Source organism: Solanum verrucosum, unplaced genomic scaffold (genome assembly GCF_900185275.1).
Source record: "Solanum verrucosum unplaced genomic scaffold, falcon-dt-bn FXZP01000154.1, whole genome shotgun sequence".
In the NCBI taxonomy this organism is placed as follows: domain Eukaryota; kingdom Viridiplantae; phylum Streptophyta; class Magnoliopsida; order Solanales; family Solanaceae; genus Solanum; species Solanum verrucosum.
Window position 1 is genome coordinate 278,786 of NW_026020217.1, and position 20,673 is coordinate 299,458.

The following is a 20,673-nucleotide window of genomic DNA, read 5'->3' on the forward strand; positions in this document are numbered from 1 at the left end:
TTTTAAAATTGAATTATTATTAAATATATAAATGTTTTATTTTTTGTACCGACTAAAAAAATGAGTCATGTAAATTGTGATAGAGAGTATATTTTTACTCCTATCTTAATTTACGTGACATTTTTTTTTATTTTAATCTGTTATAAAAAGAACGTCATATTTTTATAATCAGGAATAATTTAATTTTAAATTTCTTTATTTCTTTAATAAAATGATTTATAGTCATATAAATATTTAAAATTTATTTTAGATCATATATTTTAAAAAGTAAATTTTTAAAAAAATCTTTCTTTTAGTTTTTCTTTTTATCACATTAAATAGTGCAACACAAATTGAGACGAAGACACGAAAACGTGAGGGTTTAGTACATTAACAAAAAATTGGGGGCAATAAGCCGTGTTAGGCTTGTTTTTATTGATATAATAATAATAATAATAATAATAATAATAATAATAATATTAATTAATTATTATTATTGATAAGTGCCAAATTTGTGCCTTGCTGTCCAAACTCCAAAACTAATGCATTGGAAAACTCATTGATATATATCAAATTGGGATGTGGTGCGTGAAACTGTTTTTATCTTTAATTAAATGTGTTTGAGTTTGAGCTTTAGGTGTAGAAAAAATTATGTTGAGAGTTATACTCTTGAATAGATCCAATCATGTGTGATTCAAATTTAGACAGGATTTTAATACAAATTGTAAACACCAGATGAAAAATCGAAAGAAAGAAGACAACTCATTGATATATATAGCTTTCCTAGCTGACTAAGATCATAAGAAGATATGAGACAAAATCAATTAGTATAATTAATTTTATATATGTGATGTAGTGAAAATACTTAACGTAACATGTCATTCTCTTATCTTCTTATCCTAATGAAATGATTATTACTCATCACTCCAAATCTTTAATTCAAACAACCTAAAGATTTGATCCATCCATTTGGAGAATGACCTCTCGTATTATGAGAATAATAATTACCAATTTTTACCTATATGACAATTTAGGAGCTCTAATTATATTTTATGTATAGATATTTTAAAACAATTATCACGCATAACAAAAAAATCATTTTTATAACACCTTTACAAAACACAAAAAAAGAATATGGCAATTCGCGTGAGATACGTGCGAACTGATTTGTATATATTAAGTCATGTAGGATGCATGTGTTTACTTGTTCCATTTTATACAAGTTAAAGTGCATACTTGTACATACTCAAAGTTTGAGAACATAAATATTAGCTGAAGCTAAGTTAAAAACACATTTATATATTATGCCTAAAGTTAATAAGATAGTCGTTGAATGGAAACATATAATTTCCAGTAATTTATCGACATAGACAGTGAAAAATAACTTTCTTTTTCATCAAAATTACACTCGGAACCCTTCTACAATTAATTTGTAAGTCAAAAGACTAAGATTTTTGTTCAAATAAATCATTTTCGTTAGTTAAGATTATTAAGATCCTTAAATTGGTCTATATTAAGTGTATTATAATTTCTATCAAATACAATAACACACTTGAAGCTTGGTGTTTGTAATGGAGCATTTTCATCATTGCACCATAAATGGACTTCTTTTTTGGGCTTTTAAACTATTGCATCAAACTAGCCCAAAATGTACTCAAAAAGTGGTACTCAACTATAAAGAGAATGATTCAAAATTGAAGTCCATGGATCCAAAACTACTCATTTATTCTTGTGGACCTTGTTCATAATATATAGGAAAAATTGTCTAATTACACAAATATTTATATCATATTACAGTTTGAAATAAGTGTATATTGTTTCACTAATTAATGTTTTTTTATACCAAATTTCACGTCAAATATACCTAGATACATGTATTTTTGCCATCAGATTCACTCTGAAATACACATACATAGGTAAAGAGGCGAACAAGAGAGGGAGAGAGGAGAGAGGCTAGTGAGATAGGAGGGAGATGAGCAAGAGAGTCAATGTATCTCAAATACGTATGTAAATCACACTAGATACATGTACATGTATAACAAAGTCTTCTAAAACTTTTGTTAGTACTAAAATTATTAAAATATGTTGAGTATGTGACAAAGTTTTGTCATGTTTGGACATGTTATATATTGATCAAGTAATGCTACAAATTAATTAGAACCATACAACTATACCCAAAAGTGTGATTCTTCCAAAACTACAAATTATGAGACTTCTTTTTTGTCTTTTTTTTGGACAAACGTGCAGTGTTGGTCAATGTCAACTGGACTTTTAAACCATATTTTAACATATAGGAGTAATACATTTGTCTATACGATTTTAGAAGTCAACAGCTTGTTTTTTTTATTTGAGCCAAGGGTTTTTTTAAATAATTTGTCTATCTTCTATGTAGGGACAAAATTCACCTACAAATCATTCTCCTCAATTTCACTTGTGAAATTACGCTAAATATATTATTATTGTTTACCGTTTGTTTTCTCATTTCATTTTTTTTCTGTAGCCAAACCAAAATTACGACATGGACTATATTACATAATTTTGTTGTTGAAGATATTTATCTTGCCTTCCGAATTCGTTTCATCCTGATTTCATCTACTGAAAAAGAAAGCTCCTTAATCATCTATAGAGATTTTTTTGAAAGTAATAACATAATTATTATCATTAGCAATTGTCTAAATAGATTATCTTTTTTGGGACAAGAAAATAAGTTTTACGCCGTTCATATAAAAGGAAAAAAGAAAAAATATTATAAAGTCAAATGCTCTTCGATGAGTAGTTGAAATCCACAATTATGGATTTTAATTATTCTTTTCTATTTTTGCTTTTATTGATTAATAATTTAATATGATCTACAACTCTCATTTGTTATTCAACCATTAAAAGGTACAATTTGAAGTGATGAGTTGACAAAGCTCGGCTCTGATTGAGGCAAGTAGAGATTCTAAAATTCGAATTACTTATTTTTGAAAAGTTTTATAATTTGTAAAGTTGTATATATAACAAAATATAAAAATGTGTTTAATAGCTTGATATAGAAGGAGGCGATCGTATGCTTGGTGGTAATTATTTTGATATAATGCTTAATTAGTTAATTATATGTTTTCATGATATTATGATTATGCTATATACTAGATGATTTTATGTATTTGACTAAACTTGAGCATAAGTATGTTCCTATGCACTTCATGTAGGGGCGGAGGTAACCTTGCTCGAGGGGTGTCAAGTGATACCCCTTTACTGAAATATTACATTGTATAGATAAGTTAAATTTTATTTATTTTTATTTAAAATATATATATAAGTGTTGATACTTCTTGATAGTTGATAGCTGAAGGTTTAGTGTAGTGGTTAAGGGGTTGCGAAAGGTTTTTGAGATCATGTGTTCTAAACCTCAACTATAAATCATGTTTGAGCGGGACGGAGTCATGTAGGGTAAATAAATGAAAAATCATATTTATCATCAAATTTTTTGTATATATATAGAGAGAGATATTGAATCATCATTTTTTCGTATATTTACTTTTTCATATTTTAATTTTTTTAGTGAAAATTCTGACTTCGCTACTCTATCTATCCGATGATTATTCATCTACAAATTGATTCATCCAAGAATGGGTCACTTGGAGTTACCTAATCCTAATTACTTTATAGTATAATTAAACTTCAAAACAAAGTTTTTAGTGTAGTACTCTAAAATGTCATCTATAGAAACAAAATACCTAAAGTAATTAAAAGGCTGCTATCACATCAACGTAGTCCGTGCATGACATCAAATTCATCTAACAATTTTCATGTGGACATTGAAGTCGTCAAACAATAAGAAAAATTCAAGAATATAGGTTTACACACCATGAATTGAACGTGGTACATTCGAAGGTGGATTTAAAATTTGAGATTAATAGATGTACTATTGATCTAAAGCTACAAAAATGTTGGGAAAATTATACCAATTGGATTCAGAATGTGAGAATCATTTGTGCATTTTGTATCAATAAATAATGCAGTCATCCGACCTTTTTGAATGATGATGTCAATTAAAATATATACCTCATATTTAAGACATATACATTTTTTTTTTTTGAGGTTTTCGGGGCACGCAGCCCTCCTACTTTAGGGGTAGATCCGTCTCTTAGTTCCAATTATTTTAGTAATAGATTCAAAATTTAAATGTTATTTTCAGTTTAAGGGAGTAAATTCCGAAATGTTAATATAACTTTATTTATACTTATTTTCTACATATACAAAATTTGATAATTTGAATGTGCTACTAATTTATCTTATAATTGGTATTTAGAGATAATCGTACATTTTAATTATACGGATTAAAGTGACGATCAACTAAAGTATAGTCAAATGTCCTTTCAGACAAATTGCTCAAATTATATTCAATTGTTAGAGAATTCACTCGTTTTTTTCTTAATGTTTCTAAAAAAACAATTAAGCGGTTAATACATCATAATCAATAGTACATATAGTTGAATCTTTCCTAATCCCTATTCTATTGTAAACTAATGTAAAAGAGCATTTGAATTTTTTTTTTTAAAAAGCCATCTAGTAGAGAATATTTCCCCATTTAATAGAATTTATGCTATACAAAATTTGAATTAATTGGTACCTAAAAAATAGATATAAAACATCGGATAAGACTAAAAAATTATATACTTTCCTCGCCTCATATTAGTTGTCTACGTCATTAATAATTATTTCAAATTACTTGTCAATTTACAAATTAAAACTAAAATAGAATAAATATTTTTTTCCTATTCTAATCTTACAACTAAATAAGCTTGTAAAGTTCTAAAAAAGTTTCTTAACAAGCAAATAAGTAATTTTTTTTTTTTTTTATGATTTTTAAGGAGCGTATAAAGAGAAAATGAAAAACTAATATGTGATTGTACAACCAACATGAATTGTGTGGTGCAATAATGAGACTTAAGAGTACTCCATTCTTAATCAAAGATTTCAAATTTGAGCCAGTACGTAATGTGATCGTACAAGTGGAAGAAAAAAAATAATTATTCTCACATATGAGTTGCCTTTTTTTTTTTTGTTTTTTGTTTTTTGCTCATTGATTTTCCACCTACACAAGTCACAAGTAATGGTCCTAAGATTCAAGCAAACACATTAAATTTCTGAGCTACTATAAATGACTACTGTGCACCAATTTGATGAAATCAAGACAATCTTTGACTATTGAATAATGCCAACTTCTCTTGAAAAACTCACATGCACTACAATCCAACAAGTGTAAAAGGTTACCAGGTGTTTTCATTGACTTTCAAAAAAAAATTCAATGAAAAAATTTGGTAAGATAAATAAAATTTCTTCATTCTTAAAAAAAAAAAAAAAAAAAAAAAAACTCAAATTGAAAATTTTGAAAGTTTTTTTTTTTCGAAATGAATCTTATGCGATACAAATTTAAATTAATCAGAACTTTAATAGGTATCAGATATTTAATAACAATTATTAAAAAATGATTATGATTAGATAAAGATTAGTTGTCTCTTTTCAACAACTTTCCTATAAAGGATTAAGTAAAGATGTATTTGCTTAGATCTTTCTAGATAACAAAAATTATGTTTTGGTGAACAACTTTCCTATGATGTGTCAACTAAGTCCTTGTTTGGCCACACACAATTAAAGAAATAATTATTTTGCCAATTCAATTCTATTCACTATAATAATCTTTTAAAAGCCAACTTAAATAAATAATTAAATAAATCCACTAGTTATTTGTTTCTTTCCAAGCTCCTTCTATCATAAGAAAAGTTCTACCAACCACGGTTATAGTAGAATAGTAATTACTCATTCATCTTTAGTCATAAGACTCGGGCTCGAGTTTCCTTGAATATGAAATCTACTTTGTTAGGGAGCACTTTACCCAATGTAGAACTTTTCGAGGCGAATTCGAATTTAATCGGCTCCAATATGAATATCAAACCCCAAAATAGAAAATAAAATAAAAAGTTCTAATTTTTTTTTTGTAAAATATTACTGTTACGTAAAAGTACGTATCATAAACTATATTTTTCAAATTTGTTGGTACGTTAATTTATGTTGATAGAGTCCTTCTGACTTTTTATTTCTATGAGATGTCATTAATAATTAATTGTTGAAAATATAAATATATAAGAATAAAATAATTGCATAGGCATAACCCTAGTGTTTAAAATATGGTCAAAATAAAAGGGAAAAGCCAGCAAATATGGAGACTTTTTCAATGTTTTGGCCAATTACTACTAGAAAAAGTAAACGAACTGAGCTACTTTCACAACTATATGTCATGTATAGTACACAAATATTACATTCACGATTTAAAATTAGTGAGTTCAACGTTTTGAATTCGTCGAAAATACGGATTTAAAATTTTATTTATTTTTATTTGTTCATTGTACTATAAATATATTCATACTTGTACTTATCACTTGAAATATATTAAGAGAAAAACATATTTTTTCCCTCACATTTTACTCTTAACATTAATTATTTATTTTTCAAATCATTTTTCAAGATATGAGACTAAACATTAATCAATACAAATATTATGGTTAAACAGCCATATCAATTATTATTTCTTAAATTTAATTCCAAAACTTAACTCTAATTATATATCACCTAATCACGTGTACTAAATTAAAGTAACCAAACAATCCCTAAAGCATATGTAAAATTCAAATCGAACCAGCAAAAATGAACCGATAGAGTAGTATCCAAGGTTTTTCACATAAATGTTTATGATATATATAAAAATAATGAATTCAAATGGACTCGCTCCCATCAATCACCTAAGGCGTAGGTAGAAATCTAGATACATAATTTGACCAAATTCAATAACTTTTGCTCAATCAATATACTCATGATAAGAAATTTATTAAATATGTACACATTAAATTCCAAACTCAGTAATCAACACTTGAAATCATCATTCTAAATTTCAGAACCACAGAGTTACCTAGTACTCCCTTCATCCCTATTTAGTTGTCCACTTTAGAAATGTCACACAGATTAAGACAACAATGATTAGCATAGTGAAGTTACAATTTTACCCTTACAATACAATTTACAATTCCAAAATAAATTAACTCAAGATAACTAATCAATGTTGGGAAGTTCATAAGTTTATTTACTTTATTTATGACAACTTTATTTAAATAAGGGTATAATAGGAAAAAAATTATTGTCCTTTCTTGATTTGTCAAAATAGACAACTAAATGGGGACAACTAAAAGAGGAAATATGAACAACTAAATAGGAACGGAGGGAGTACATGTTACTAGTGAGATGTGCCAGGTATCCCGTGCGAAAGTTAACCCTGAAACCATGGTCATAAAAAAAAAGGTCAGAACCTATAAAATTGAAACCTTGACTCCGCCTCTGCAATATACGTCAGCTTATATAAAATATAATTTTCGGTTTAGGTAAGGGGTATTTTGGTCATTTGCAACATTATTTCTCTTGTAAATTAAAGAGCTTAAAATACCGGGAAAAATTAACTACTCCCCTTTTGAAAGTGTCAGCAAGAAAACCATATACCAAATCCAAGAAAGAGAGAAGAGTTTTTCAACAACAATGCTCAACATAAACCAAATTTCTTCTTCTCAATTTCAAAAAACTCTCTTTACAATATGGCTATCAATTTTTGCCTCTCTATGATTCTTTATCTCTTCATTTTTTACATTCTTTCAATTGTTCCAAATGTTTCATCTCAATCACAAAATGTAGAAACTTTCTTTCCTTTTCCTTTGCCTAATCTTCTCCCTCCTCCTATTCCACCCGTTCAACGATCACCACCGTCATCATCATCTCCTCCTCCGCTACTTCCACCGGCCCCCACTGATACGCTTGCGCCACCGCCTTCCGTGTCAACACCAAATACATCATCAAGCAAGGCTGTTGGAACTGCTATTGGTGTGACTGCTGCTAGTACTGTTGTGTTATCTGCTCTTTTGTTCTTTTTCCTTGTTAGGTACTCGAGGCGTAGGAGAAAACAACAAGAAGGTAGCGCGATTGGTGATCCACGGGGTGGTGGTACTAGTGGTGCTGGTGCTAGTGCTACACCTGGGGTTGTTCAAGATCAATTCTTGAAATTTGAAGGGAATTTAAAAGGGGTGATTGTTGATGAAAATGGATTGGATGTGCTTTATTGGAGGAAATTGGAAAGTGGTGAACAGAGGAAAGAGAGTTTCAAGAAGAAGAAAGTGTTTGTTAATGCATTGAGAGATGAAGAAGAAGAGAAGAGGATGATCAGTCGAGGGGTCGGTGGACGGAAGAAATCAGATCATCCAATTCAAGAATTGCCTCTGCTTAGAGGCAAATCTTCAACTTCTCAAAGCCCTTCTTGGCTTGATTTGGAAAATAAACAACCAACTCCTGAGGATGGGATTGTTTTTAAGCCTATGGAGAAACAAGAATCATCAAGTCAACTCGAATCACGAGCTCCTCCGCCACCACCACCACCACCAGCACCGCCATTGTCTGTATCAGCGATTCCAAAGGCGCCTGGTCCACCACCACCACCGCCACCAGGACTAAAGAAAGGCCCTCCACCACCTACTCATCCTAGTGGATTGCCTTCATCATCAAGTTCAGGGGCTTCAGGAAGTGGAAATGATAAAGTGAAACTAAAGCCATTGCATTGGGATAAATTGAATGCTAATGTTGAGCATTCAATGGTCTGGGACAAACTCGATCGTGGATCGTTCAAGTAAACATCTTTTCATCTCTCCTTTTTGTGTTCCATATGTATAATTTGTACTCAATCATTGTTTACCTTTCATGTAGGTTTGATGGAGATCTTATGGAGGCTTTATTTGGATGTGTTGCTACAAATAAAAAGCCCTCAGGAACAGAAAGTAGAGCTTTGAGTCCAAGAGCAGATATATCAGGTCCACCTTCTCAGATATTCATTCTTGAAACCAGGAAGTCACAAAATATTGCAATTGTACTCAGGTCTCTTGGTGTTACTCGTAAAGAGATTATCGATGCACTTGTCGATGGACAAGGTTTAAGTGTTGATACTCTAGAGAAACTCTGCAGAATAGCTCCAACAAAAGAAGAGGAAGCAGAAGTTCTTGCATTTGAAGGAGATCCCACCAGATTAGCTGATGCTGAATCTTTCCTCTTTCATATACTAAAAGCTGTTCCATCCGCCTTTACTCGTTTCAACGCCATGCTTTTTAGACCAAATTATGGGACAGAAATTCAGCATCATAAAGAGTATTTACAAACACTTGAATTGTCTTGCAAGGAGCTTAAAGCTCAAAGATTGTTCTTGAAACTTCTTGAAGCCATTCTGAAAGCAGGGAATAGAATGAATGCCGGAACTTCAAGAGGAAATGCACAAGCATTTAAACTTACTGCTCTCAGAAAACTCTCTGATGTGAAAAGTATGGATGGTAAGACCACATTACTTCACTTTGTTGTGCAAGAAGTAGTCAGAGCAGAAGGAAAACGTTGCGTTCTCAATCGTAATCAAAGTATGAAGCGTAGCAATAGCCAGACTACTGCGAACAGCGCCATTCCAACATCAAAGAACACTACAGAAAATGATGAGACAGAGAAGGAGTATATGATGCTTGGCTTACCAATTGTGGGTGGCCTAAGTTCTGCATTTAGTAATGTAAAGAAAGCAGCTGCAATAGACTATGACTTGCTGTCCAAGACGTGCCCGATGCTAACAGCTCAGATATCTGAAATCAGGACACATTTGACACAACGCGACAATGTTAAAGGACTATTCGGAAAAGAGATGAAGAAATTCCTGGATGCTGCTGAAAAAGAAATGAAAACAGTGAGAGACGAACAAGATAGAGTAATGGAACTCGTAAAGAAAACAACAGATTATTATCAAGCAGGAGCTACAGATGATAAAGGATGGCAACCACTTCAACTATTCGCCATAGTTAAAGATTTCCTAGAAATGGTTGATAAAGTTTGTGTAGAGATTACAAGAAACATGCAGAAAAAGAAACCACTTGTAGCTGTTGGAGGATCATCATCACCAGGAATGGAAAATAGTAGAGCTGTCAGATTCCCAAAATTGCCTGCTAACTTCTTATCAGACATTTCCAAGAGCAGTTCGTCTTCTGATTCTAGCGATGATTCATGAATATACCAGACAAAAAATTCGAAAGGGATCAAGTTCTGTACATAGAGAGGAAAGTATAAAGTATTTTTAAGTGTACACACATTTGTTTCACTAATGATTTAAACTTTTTGAGATTCTTTTCCTAGTGTTTCATGATTATGTGAGATGAAATTCATTTTTTTTCCTTATCTGCGTTTCATCAGCCAAATGCTACTTTGTGCGATTACACTGAATATGTTGTTGTAGTATCCACGTTTCACGTTTCACCAGAAACCTTCTAAATCAATCATCCATGAGTTTTTAGGGAAATCCACACTTTCAATATGCACATACCTGCAAATGGATTATTATTCCAAAAATTTCTTAGTTGCATAGAATGTTTAAGGCTTCTAGTGTAAGTACAACAATGTGTTTAGTCTCCCACATCAGTTGATCGAATGATTTGTGGTCTCCTTATATGATCTTTAGCAATCTTTCATCTCGTGGACTAACTTTTGAGGTTGAGTTAAACTCGAAGACCATTTTCTTCAGATGGTATCAGAGTCTAACCATCTATATTCTTGGTTAACCCTATGTTAGTCCCCATGTTATATTGTCCATGCACCAGGTGTCCATTCCTCCGCTCACGAGGGAAGGAAGTCTCCCACATGGGCTGAGGTTATGGTCTCGGACAATCCTCACCAGATGAGCTATCTTTTGAGGTTTAGTTCGAACTCAAGATTCATGTTTATTATCAGTATGCATCTAAGAACTAACATGGCTAAGGTGGAAATACAAAATGATCTCCAAAATAGTTGCTTTATCACACTTCCATTCTTTGCTTGAATAGAAAAGATAACAATCAATACACAACTCACAAGCAATACATTGTTTTATCACATTTATGTTCTTGCTTGAATAGTAATGGCAAAAATGAATGCACAAGCGATACATAATAGTTCGTATATCATGTATTTTTCTATATAATCCTAAACAATTTACAGAACATGAACTCCCCACCTAGGGGAACCTTTTTCATTCCAGAATTGTTTATCAAGTTGGATATGATCATCAAATGTTAGGGCAAACATATATTGACTATTGTACAGCCTTCATTGTGGTCTAGAGCATTTTCCATGGATAACAAGGTCCAACGATACGTAGGCATGAAAGGATGAGGGCCATGAGGAAAACAAATATCTATTTGACCTCTTCGCCACTAGTCAGGCGGGTCTTCTCTTCTTCAACCTGCTCAAGCAATACTTGTAACTCTGCTTCTGTTAAGCTCTCTAACCGTTTCTGCAAGTTGGGCAAAGTTAAGGCTCAACCCCATAAAGCAATTACAGAAAAATCTTGTGATGAAATAATCCCTAAGATGAACCAACTCTCAGGTAAGATTGATTTCATATTATTCAATATGCATAAAAAAGGTTGGAGCCAGAAATAATATCTCAAGTTAAAGAAGCAATCCCAGTTTTGCCCGAAAACTATATGACAAGCTTCAGCTTGTGACTACTGACTAGCAATAGAATCCTAGCTTCAGAAAATGTAGTTCTGTTTTTCCTTAGCACGATACAATCTAATATAGGAGTTCGTTATCAGCTGAAGAATTAGCAAGAGTGCTAGAATGAATCAATTTGATGGAACATGAAATGTTACATTTTATAGGGGTAGTTCAGGTCAATGTTCCTCTACTATGAACTCTTAACTTGACCCCCTTTCGAAAATACTAAAAATCATTCACAACACAATAAAGGATAACAGCTGCAAGACCAGTAAATTGATCAAAGAAATATTTAGCCTCGTTTGTTTTTTCAATTAAATGGTAGATAGAAGAAAATAAAAAAGATATATGTGGTTGAAGTTAGTGTGATATTTACTAATTACGTAAAGCTTAGAAGGTTTTACTGTAAATTTTAATCTCTATGCATCTGATTAGTATGTTTCTTTAAAATTATGTTCAGCAAACAGAAGATGTCATTCTAAAGAATAAGTGAAACAGACAGATTAGTTGAACGTTAATCAAAATACTGCACCTCCATGACTTTGCTTTCATAGTCTCGTAATTGTTGAGCATATGTCATTTCCTTGTTTGAAACCCGGAAGATGTATGTTGAGATCCATCCAACTGTTAGACCCAAGACCAGGACTAATTGAACTACATTTCCAGCTTGTAAAGGGTCAAACCCCAAGTACTGCATGAGATATTTGGACCAAAGTTATTACCGACAAGCATATATTGAACCGGAACACAAGCAAAACATAAAAGTATATGAAAGAAGGATTGGCAGAAACCGCTTCCTAAAACTGCGATAGCATCCATATACACCTTAGATAACATAAACTCTCTTTTGGTGTACCTATGGACTAATAATTATCACCCAAAAAGCTTTTCACAAAGTACAGAAGCATTTATTTCCATTGAAAAAAGAAGAACCATATGAGTGAAAAAGATACTGAAGATGTAAACAAATGATAGAAGTACCTCCAATCCACTCTTTAAGCCAACCCCTAGAAGGGTAACTCCAAGTCCGATCAATAGAACATCCTTTCTCGTATATCCAAATGGTGTCTGCATCAGCATCAAATCATTGAAAAGAGGACATACTTCTAATAAGGAAAACGGAGTGAAATTTCTCCAAACAGATGATGCGAGAATAAAAAAAAAAGAATCATATGCATAGTTCATAAAAGAGAATGCAAACACAACATGCCTTATCCTGGCCAAGAGCTCCATCGCTACTGCCACTCGGTTCTGAGCTAGCTCTGGTGATCATACGTGGAACTTTCTTCATGCTCATGTTGTGGGATACATTCCTTAGGAGAGAGGAAGTTCCGACTCTGAGATGTCTCTGGGAGTAAGTTATTTCTGCAAGTCAGACAAACGTATAACATACGATTTCTTGATCAACCAATTGAAACTTGAATTTCAAAGTTGAACATGAAAGGTTCCTCCATAACTCTATCAGATTTCTAACACTAATTAACATCTACAAAATGCAAGAAGCGTGATAAGGAATTTGTTGGAAACACTCACATTCTTGAGATAAACTCTTTTGCATTAATTAAATTATGATGTGCACTCTTTGTAGGTGTAGGATATGTAAGAAAAATAATAGGAAATATAATTGAAGAAGAAATGCTTTGAGGTGTGAAAAATCACTTTCTATAAAGAGATATTGCCTGTATACATATTGGGGACAATACAAGCAATTCCCTTCGGGATACAACAAAGCCCTTGTATATACCTGCAAATTTATTCTTAGGCTACTTCTAGAGAGTCCTTATATTTATAGAACTTTAGAGATGACTTTTCATAATAGTCATGTTCTTTTGTAAACAAATATATCTGTTCAATTTAAGACCTCTATATATATTACAAAATATCCAACATGATCACCTATAACTAAAATTTTAAATGGACGAATTCACTGGCTTATTCTGAACCTGCTCCAATTTCATATAATGAAGCATAACAAATATGACACGTTGAATTTGGAAGATTTAAAGAATGTCTCCTCCCTTTCTTCATCACAAAGATGTTAACTTATAGCCGAAACCTTTTTTTTCACTAAACCATTCTCTTCGAGAAAGGAAAGGAGCAATCTTGGATCATGAATATAAATTATCTCTTAGTCATACAACAATAGCTACTGATTCAAAAAAATAAATAGCTATTGATTCTACAAGATTGCAAAATGAGACATTGCAAGGCTTTTCTACCTATAAAGCAATTCAGAGTATAGCAAAGTAACCAAACTTTATTTTGATCAATTAGCCTTCGTTAAGAAGTCGGATATTGGTAAGTTCACAACCAACATAAACATAGAATCTTTTAAACATAGCAGAATTTGTATAGTCGATCTCAACTAGTTTGAGATTGAGTCACAGTTGATTGATTGAGTAACATTTGTTACATACTCTCTCTCCGTCCTAATTTATGCTACACACTTTTTTTTTTGTATAATTAAAAATAATTTAACTTTAAAATTTTCCTTTTACATACAGAAATATTTAAATGTTCGTAAACCACAAATTTCAAAAGTATTCATTTTTTCAAAAGTTTTTGTGTCAAGTCAAAAGCTGCTACATAAATTATGATGGAGTGAATATATACAAGTAAATGGAAAAGCCAATATGTAACAACTACACCTTACATAGATATTCACTCAGGGACAGAAACCCAGTAACTCATGTTTAGATCCTAATTTGCATTAGAAAATTAATTAAATACGTATAAATATTTAATTGCAAACTCAATAACTAAAGCAAGTTATGTGGTGTTTCAAAACTTATAAACTTCAAATCCTGATTCCGCGTATTACTGACCTGGTCTGATTCTAGGTTGCATCAAAGGAAAAGAAGAGATACTCATCAAAGAAGAAACTCTACTTTTGCACAAAAGGCCACCACCATAAGCTGTTGAAGCCATTGTTAAGTTTAGAAAGAGCTGAGTTTTTTTTTTTTCTTATGAATGAGAGAAGAAATATGGAGTTACTTGAGAAATTGAGAGTTGAGTGGTTCAAAGTGGAGCAGCAGTGCAACAGATTAACCGGTTGTTATCTATGATTACTTAAATATCTTCTCTGGTTTTTGGGTCAATGATATGGGTCGGGTCACGGATTATTGGGTGGGTGGGCGTTGATAAATGGATCAGGTTTGACAAATCGAATTTTGCTTGATCGTAGATTTTGGATTGATTTTGATAGTAGTTTAAAGTTTCAAAAATTGGCCCAGTTTTGGAACTTCCACCCTCGGAACATCACAAGAATGAATGCATGTTCAAACGCAATTTGAAGTTTTAAAAATCACAACTTCAAATAGAGCCTATTTGAATTGACTTATTTTAGGTATTTATAAGCTTTAATTACTTTTGTAGTGTTTAGGTGAAATAAAAAAAAAGTTTTTTTTAAGTACTTATTTTTAGGGAAAATGGTTTGAAAAATACTCCAACTTTGATCGAAATTGCTGTTATGATACTATTTAAAATAATGCAATATTTATGATGTTCACGTGGGCACATATATACCTTTAAAATACACTATTAAATAGTGCAGGGGTAAAAGATCCTCCATAAAGTTTGGTATTGTAACAGTAATTTCGGTCAAAATTGAAATATTTTTCAGATCCTTTTCCCTTTAAGTTCTATGACTTATAAGTCAAAATTCGCGGTTCGTGAGATTACATATTTTCTATCTACCCCTCTTCTTTCACATCTCATTTGGTGAATATTTGGGTCTGACTTGAATATTTTTTTATAAAAACAAGAAGTTCGCATTTAATATTAACAAACTAACCATACTCGAAAGGTTGGTGTATTGTATGTAGGGCGAATTTAAGCTTAAAAAATGGGTCATCTGAACCCGTGGTCATCCGACAAAAATCGATGTATTACTTGTATAATTTTTAAAATATATCAAATAGCAATCGAAGGAACCCATGAACACAAACAACTAGATGGTTTACTGGTTTGAGTGTAGAGTTTCTGCATTCAGCCTTTTTAAAATTCTTCTAATGACTTTTTCTTATAATAAAATTTATTTATTTTGCAAATGTATTTAATATTTTATTTTGAAAAACCTATATTTATTATTGCTAAAATAAATAAGGCCCCTAAAATTTGAAAGCCTAAATTAGTTGTTTTTTTTCTTAAAGGGACAGAGCCTCCCTTGACAATGATGCACCCGTCTTTTTGAAATTCTAGATTCGCCTCTGATTATTTACACGTATTCAAAGCGTGTGAGAGGACATATTTTTGCTTAATAATGTTTTTTTTTTCCTCACTCTCTTCTCCCCCATCTCATTTGGTGAACATGGGAGTATGACTTTAATTTAAAAAACAAGTAGGCATTTGCTATTAAAAAAATTAGTCTAACAACAAGATCCATATGACAGTACTACTATTAGTTAAGGATTTTTTCTCTTAATATTCTAGTCAAAATATAAATAAGAATATAATTGTAATTGCATTAAGCAAGATTTTGTAATTGTAATTACATTAAGCAAGAATATCTAGGACTTATCCAAAGGAGCTAATTAGCTATGAAGAATAAATTAGACAACAAGTCAACAACAATTACATATTCAGTGTAGTCCAATAAAGTGAGGTCGGGAGAGGGTATAGTGTATGCAAACCTTATCACTGTCGTATAGAGATAGAAAGATTGTTTCCGATAGACTCGTGAGAATAAAGTAGAGGATTAATGAAATCACAAAAAAACACCTTAAAGGAGTTTTAAACAACTCATTGAAGGAGGAAATAACAACATATACTATGATCTCTTACAAAGTCAAAACAAGTACCTTGCTACATCCTAAAGCTATGTTGCTTGGACTCTCCAAAAATGCAGTTGTACCCGCGTTGGATCCTCTAAAAATGCACAACTTTTGGACGATCCAACATGCATCCAGAGACATTTTTGAAAAGTTCGAGCAACATAGTACTAAAGAACATCAAACAAATTGGTGGACAAGTTTTCAATTTGATCATTAGCAAAAACTCCCTTTTCAAGTACCCAATCTTCAATCATGGCCTGAGAATTCAATGGTTGATCATGTGGAACCAAATGCCCAGCATCCAATACCACAACATGGCTTAAGTTCCTCCATTTCTGCACATACCCTGCTAGCTCGTCGTTAACTCTCCAAGCTTTTCTATCTGCTTCCAAGAACTTGTCGATTCCTTCCCACTTCATTCTCTTCACCCACGCCTCGGTTGACACTAAGCCAACTCTCAAATCCAACTGACCTTCATACAACAAAACTTTAGTATTCTTGACAAGAAACTCCACCATATACTTCACACTCTTCATCAAATCTTCGTGTAATGCTTCCCTCACCACCTTACTACACACCTCAAAAACAATAGTTTCATTCACTCCTAACGCCTTTTTCACCTCAACATTGTTCAAAAACTCCGCTACCAAATGGTTTTGGTATGGCTTATGCCTTCTAATGTTATACAAAGTTGGCATTTCAGTCATGTTTTGTAATGTGTTCAAGACTTTACTTCGAGCATTCGTTGCTTCACTCCAATCACCATTCTTTGCCAATGAAATCGCCTTTTCTTGAAGCAACTCTAGTTGTCCCCTTTGTTTGTCATTTATCAATCCAAAGTAATACGCATTTGCAGCATGAGTAGCCACTTGGCTAATCGGATCAGTTAGCCCGTTACCAATGACAACACCAACCAAATTCACTCTACTACGAACCGGCAACCTGACATTTTTCTTCAAAACTTGATATCCAATTGCTGGCACATATTTGCCAGCATAACTCTCACCCGTGATGTAAATAGGCCGATCCTTGAATGATTTATTCAGCTCGATAAACTTTTTGATCACGATATATAAGTGCTTCGCCACGTCTTTTTGGTTCCTCGGGATTTCTTCAGGTGTTGCAGCAATGCTAAATCCAACACCAATTGGATTATCAAGGAAAAGCAGCCCAAAAATCCGATTCCAAGATCTAGGATTATAATTGAGCTCTACATGTTCGACGTTTTGTCTGTGAGAAGAAGAGACTCGCCAAGGACCTAATTCGTAGAAGTTTCCGAGCATAGAGGAGCATCCAGGTCCGCCTTGAAGCCAAATGAGAAGTGGGGTTTGAGAAAGAGGTGTGGTGAGATTTTGAGCTTCGTAGAATGTGTAGAAAATGGCGGAGCTGGTTGTGTCATTGACGGTGAGGTAGCCGGACTTAGTGGGGAGAGATTGTTTAGGGAGTGGAAGAGATGCATAGATTGTTGATGAATTGATTAGGAAGTAGTGGAAGATGAGAACAGAGAGGAGCTTGAAATCCATCAATGGCAAATCTTGATGGAGTGAGTGTGAAAGAAGTGGGCACTGGGCACTGATGCACTGAGCAAATAAAGATTCCTGTGGGAAAAGATTCCAAAAAGAGGGTGAGTGGGTGGGGGTGGGGGAGAGAGGAAGGTTAAAAGGGGACATTTGGTAAAGCGTATAAGAATAAAGTTAAATAAAGTGTATTAATAATACTTGCGATAATCATATATAGATTATTTCTAACCCTGAGGGGTAGCTCAACTGGTAAAGGCCTGGGACAAAGTCCTTCAGGTCGCCGGTTCGAGCCCCAGCAGGGCCACTGGAGGCATTACAAACCGGCCGCGTCTCCAGGGCCCCGGGGAACTAACCGTGGTGGACCCGCCTTGAAACAGCGGGACCCGGTGGGTACAGCTAGTCGGGTTCGCAAAGCGACGCCCGGAAACCACGGTAAAAATAAAAATAAAAATATATATATAGATTATTTCTTATGAATGATTTGGTTTGGTGTATAAGATACCCTTCACAAGGAAGTGAAGTCTTTAACCATGCTAATGCACATTAAAATTCTTGCATTACTTGTAGCTAGAAATTCATGGTATTAGTAATACACATTTTAATACACAATAGAGCAAACATTAGTTATACATAGCATGAAAAAATGAGTACCAAATAAGATATTACTAATATACATAGTTAATAGATGCATTATTTTTATTAATACACTATACCAAACGATTAGAGGACTAGGGATCAATACCTCGCTTAATACATGTTTTCCTTGGGGAAAAATATTCATCACTACATTGACAAACCCACGATATCTTCAAATGAACTTGCATTCCAGCACCCGGAGTTCAGGGAGCAAAGTTTCCTTTTCAGTTACTTCAGCAACATTTTCAAACGAATCCAAGACTATGGATCATCATGTCGCATGAGTTCTTCTGCTACTTGTTTAAGTCGATAATTCTGCTTCCATTTCCACCAACTGGAAAACATAATCTTAACTAACCCCACGCCTCGACTTCCCACAAATCATCCAACACAATGAGATATTATTTGCCTATCAAAGATTTGCACAACATATCAGCCAGACCGTCACTGGAATGCACATGGTGCTTGCACACCGGCGACTTGCCCAAACATGTCAATAACAGCTGTCATATTATTTGTTTGTGAGGAAGTACACCATGCTCGAATGTCAAAGCGACAAAACAATAGAAGGATCTTTGAATATCTTTGTGACCAAAGTTGCCTTCCCTAGACCAGGCATGCCAACAATAGATATACTATCCAAATCCTCTGTTTCTTTAGTCAGTAAATGAATTAGCTTCTCAGCATCATCCTCAAACCCCACATGTTCCTCTTCAGTTATTTGAATACATGTTGAGGAGTTGGAGCATTGGCATCGATGTTAACGTTCTCCATCCTAATAAGCTTTGATCTCTTTTCTGATTGTTCAGGTGGAAATGCTTGATGTCAGAGAGCAGTGTTGCCTGACATGAATTAGAGCAATGACATGGTCATCTCCATTCTCCAGTAAGCAATAAAAAACCAATAATTGTGGAGGAAGAACCATAAATATCAGGAAGCAAAATGCAAACAAAAGTAACTCTCCAGTTGAACTTCATACAAAGTCCAAAGATTAGGAACTCTTAGTTCTATGACATAGATTTGTAAATTGCTTGTTATTACCAAATTAAAAAAAAATAAAATATTTGATTCTTTTCTTTAAATGTTCTTATTTCTTTTATCATGAATCGAGCTCATGAAAAGCTAATCAAGAGGGAAGAAGGATTAGGATTTCTTCGAGTTCTACGCAAAATTAAATAAACCAGAACTCAAGGTGCAAGTCATAGAGGTATTCCCTTTGTCCTAATAGGGGCTTGGCTATCCTAAATTTCTAGCATTATGAACTAGGTATATCCCAATTTCTATCATCATGGATTATTTATGATCTCAATACATTATGCCATTGAAGTTAAGGCCAGATACAAAGACGAGAAGATAGACAAACCCTTCGGGGTGGCCCAGTGGTTTGGGCTTGAAACTTCCATGTTGGAGGTCTCAAGTTGGAAACCCCTTGCCAGCGAAAGCAAGGGGTTTGCCTTCTGGGTCAAGCTCGTCACACCGGGCTTGCCTAGTGTGGGTTACCTCTCCTATGTGGTTTGCGAGCTATTGCATAGGAGCGGGGGTTTTACCCTGTGTGCACCCAAAGGGTAGCGGTTGCGGGTTTCCCTTGTCATAAAAAAAAACGAGAAGATAGACAACTTTACCAGAGAGAGAGCCAAAGATTGAATGAAGAAAACAACTAATTATGGAAGATAAAAAAGGTAAATACATTACATTGTGAATGTATATTTAAATAAGTTACTAGTTTAAACAAGTTGCTCGTGCAGCTTACAAGCAACTATTGAAAGTCTTGTAGTAGCTTCCTCCAGAGACTTGCAATCAAGCAAGTAGCTTCTGTTGGAAGCCTGCAATATGCTCCTCCAAAAAAACAGGCAGCAATTTTTTGAAAAGTCTTGCGGTAGTTCTTTTATATATATACACAAATAAAGAACAAAATCAATTTTTCGAATACATTAACTTCAAGGGATATAAAATGCCTCAAAAATTTGTTCTCTATATTTGTCGTCTTATATGTGTTTGTTATTTTATAACAACTATAGATAAAAGTCACAAACGAACCTGGCGATCATGCAATGTTATCAGTAGAGTTGATGTTGTGTTAGTGGTGTTTCTTCATGAAACAAGCTTCTGGCTCACTAGAATTCACTATGCTCAATTCTTTGAACTCCAACACTAAAACTGCAGACATAAATGCTCCAAACATCAAATAGGGGTTTA

General features: G+C 33.3%; 3 protein-coding genes across 3 annotated transcripts; 1 reads left to right on the forward strand and 2 right to left on the reverse strand.

Annotated features, from left to right (window-relative positions):
* The first annotated feature begins 7,578 nt into the window (after window positions 1-7,578).
* On the forward strand, window positions 7,579-10,202 carry LOC125830761 (formin-like protein 8). Its single transcript, XM_049509932.1, has 2 exons — window positions 7,579-8,683; window positions 8,761-10,202. Exons 1-2 carry the CDS (start codon window positions 7,605-7,607, stop codon window positions 10,085-10,087), a joined length of 2,406 nt encoding a protein of 801 aa, XP_049365889.1. The 5' UTR covers window positions 7,579-7,604; the 3' UTR covers window positions 10,088-10,202.
* Window positions 10,203-10,997: 795 nt separating this feature from the next.
* LOC125830779 (uncharacterized) lies at window positions 10,998-14,477 on the reverse strand. Its single transcript, XM_049509948.1, has 5 exons — window positions 14,375-14,477; window positions 12,760-12,914; window positions 12,531-12,617; window positions 12,082-12,240; window positions 10,998-11,344 (listed from the first exon to the last, which is right to left on the reverse strand). The coding sequence occupies exons 1-5, from the start codon at window positions 14,475-14,477 to the stop codon at window positions 11,246-11,248; spliced, it is 603 nt and encodes a 200-aa protein (XP_049365905.1). The 3' UTR covers window positions 10,998-11,245.
* Window positions 14,478-16,466: 1,989 nt separating this feature from the next.
* On the reverse strand, window positions 16,467-17,883 carry LOC125830768 (serine carboxypeptidase-like 50). Its single transcript, XM_049509939.1, has one exon. The coding sequence runs from the start codon at window positions 17,842-17,844 to the stop codon at window positions 16,489-16,491; it is 1,356 nt and encodes a 451-aa protein (XP_049365896.1). The 5' UTR covers window positions 17,845-17,883; the 3' UTR covers window positions 16,467-16,488.
* Between the last annotated feature and the right edge of the window lie 2,790 nt (window positions 17,884-20,673).

What these genes read in the sequence shown, in the direction of transcription:
- LOC125830761 (XM_049509932.1), top strand. Translation starts at nt 7,605, where the DNA reads ATGGCTATCAATTTTTGCCTCTCTATGATTCTTTATCTCTTCATTTTT. An exon ending in CTCGATCGTGGATCGTTCAA is followed by an intron (nt 8,684 to 8,760) that starts GTAAACATCTTT and finishes CCTTTCATGTAG; the next exon opens with GTTTGATGGAGATCTTATGG.
- LOC125830779 (XM_049509948.1), bottom strand. Translation starts at nt 14,477, where the DNA reads ATGGCTTCAACAGCTTATGGTGGTGGCCTTTTGTGCAAAAGTAGAGTT. An exon ending in GCTTAAAGAGTGGATTGGAG is followed by an intron (nt 12,241 to 12,530) that starts GTACTTCTATCA and finishes TATCTCATGCAG; the next exon opens with TACTTGGGGTTTGACCCTTT. An exon ending in ATGAAAGCAAAGTCATGGAG is followed by an intron (nt 11,345 to 12,081) that starts GTGCAGTATTTT and finishes CCCAACTTGCAG; the next exon opens with AAACGGTTAGAGAGCTTAAC.
- LOC125830768 (XM_049509939.1), bottom strand. Translation starts at nt 17,844, where the DNA reads ATGGATTTCAAGCTCCTCTCTGTTCTCATCTTCCACTACTTCCTAATC.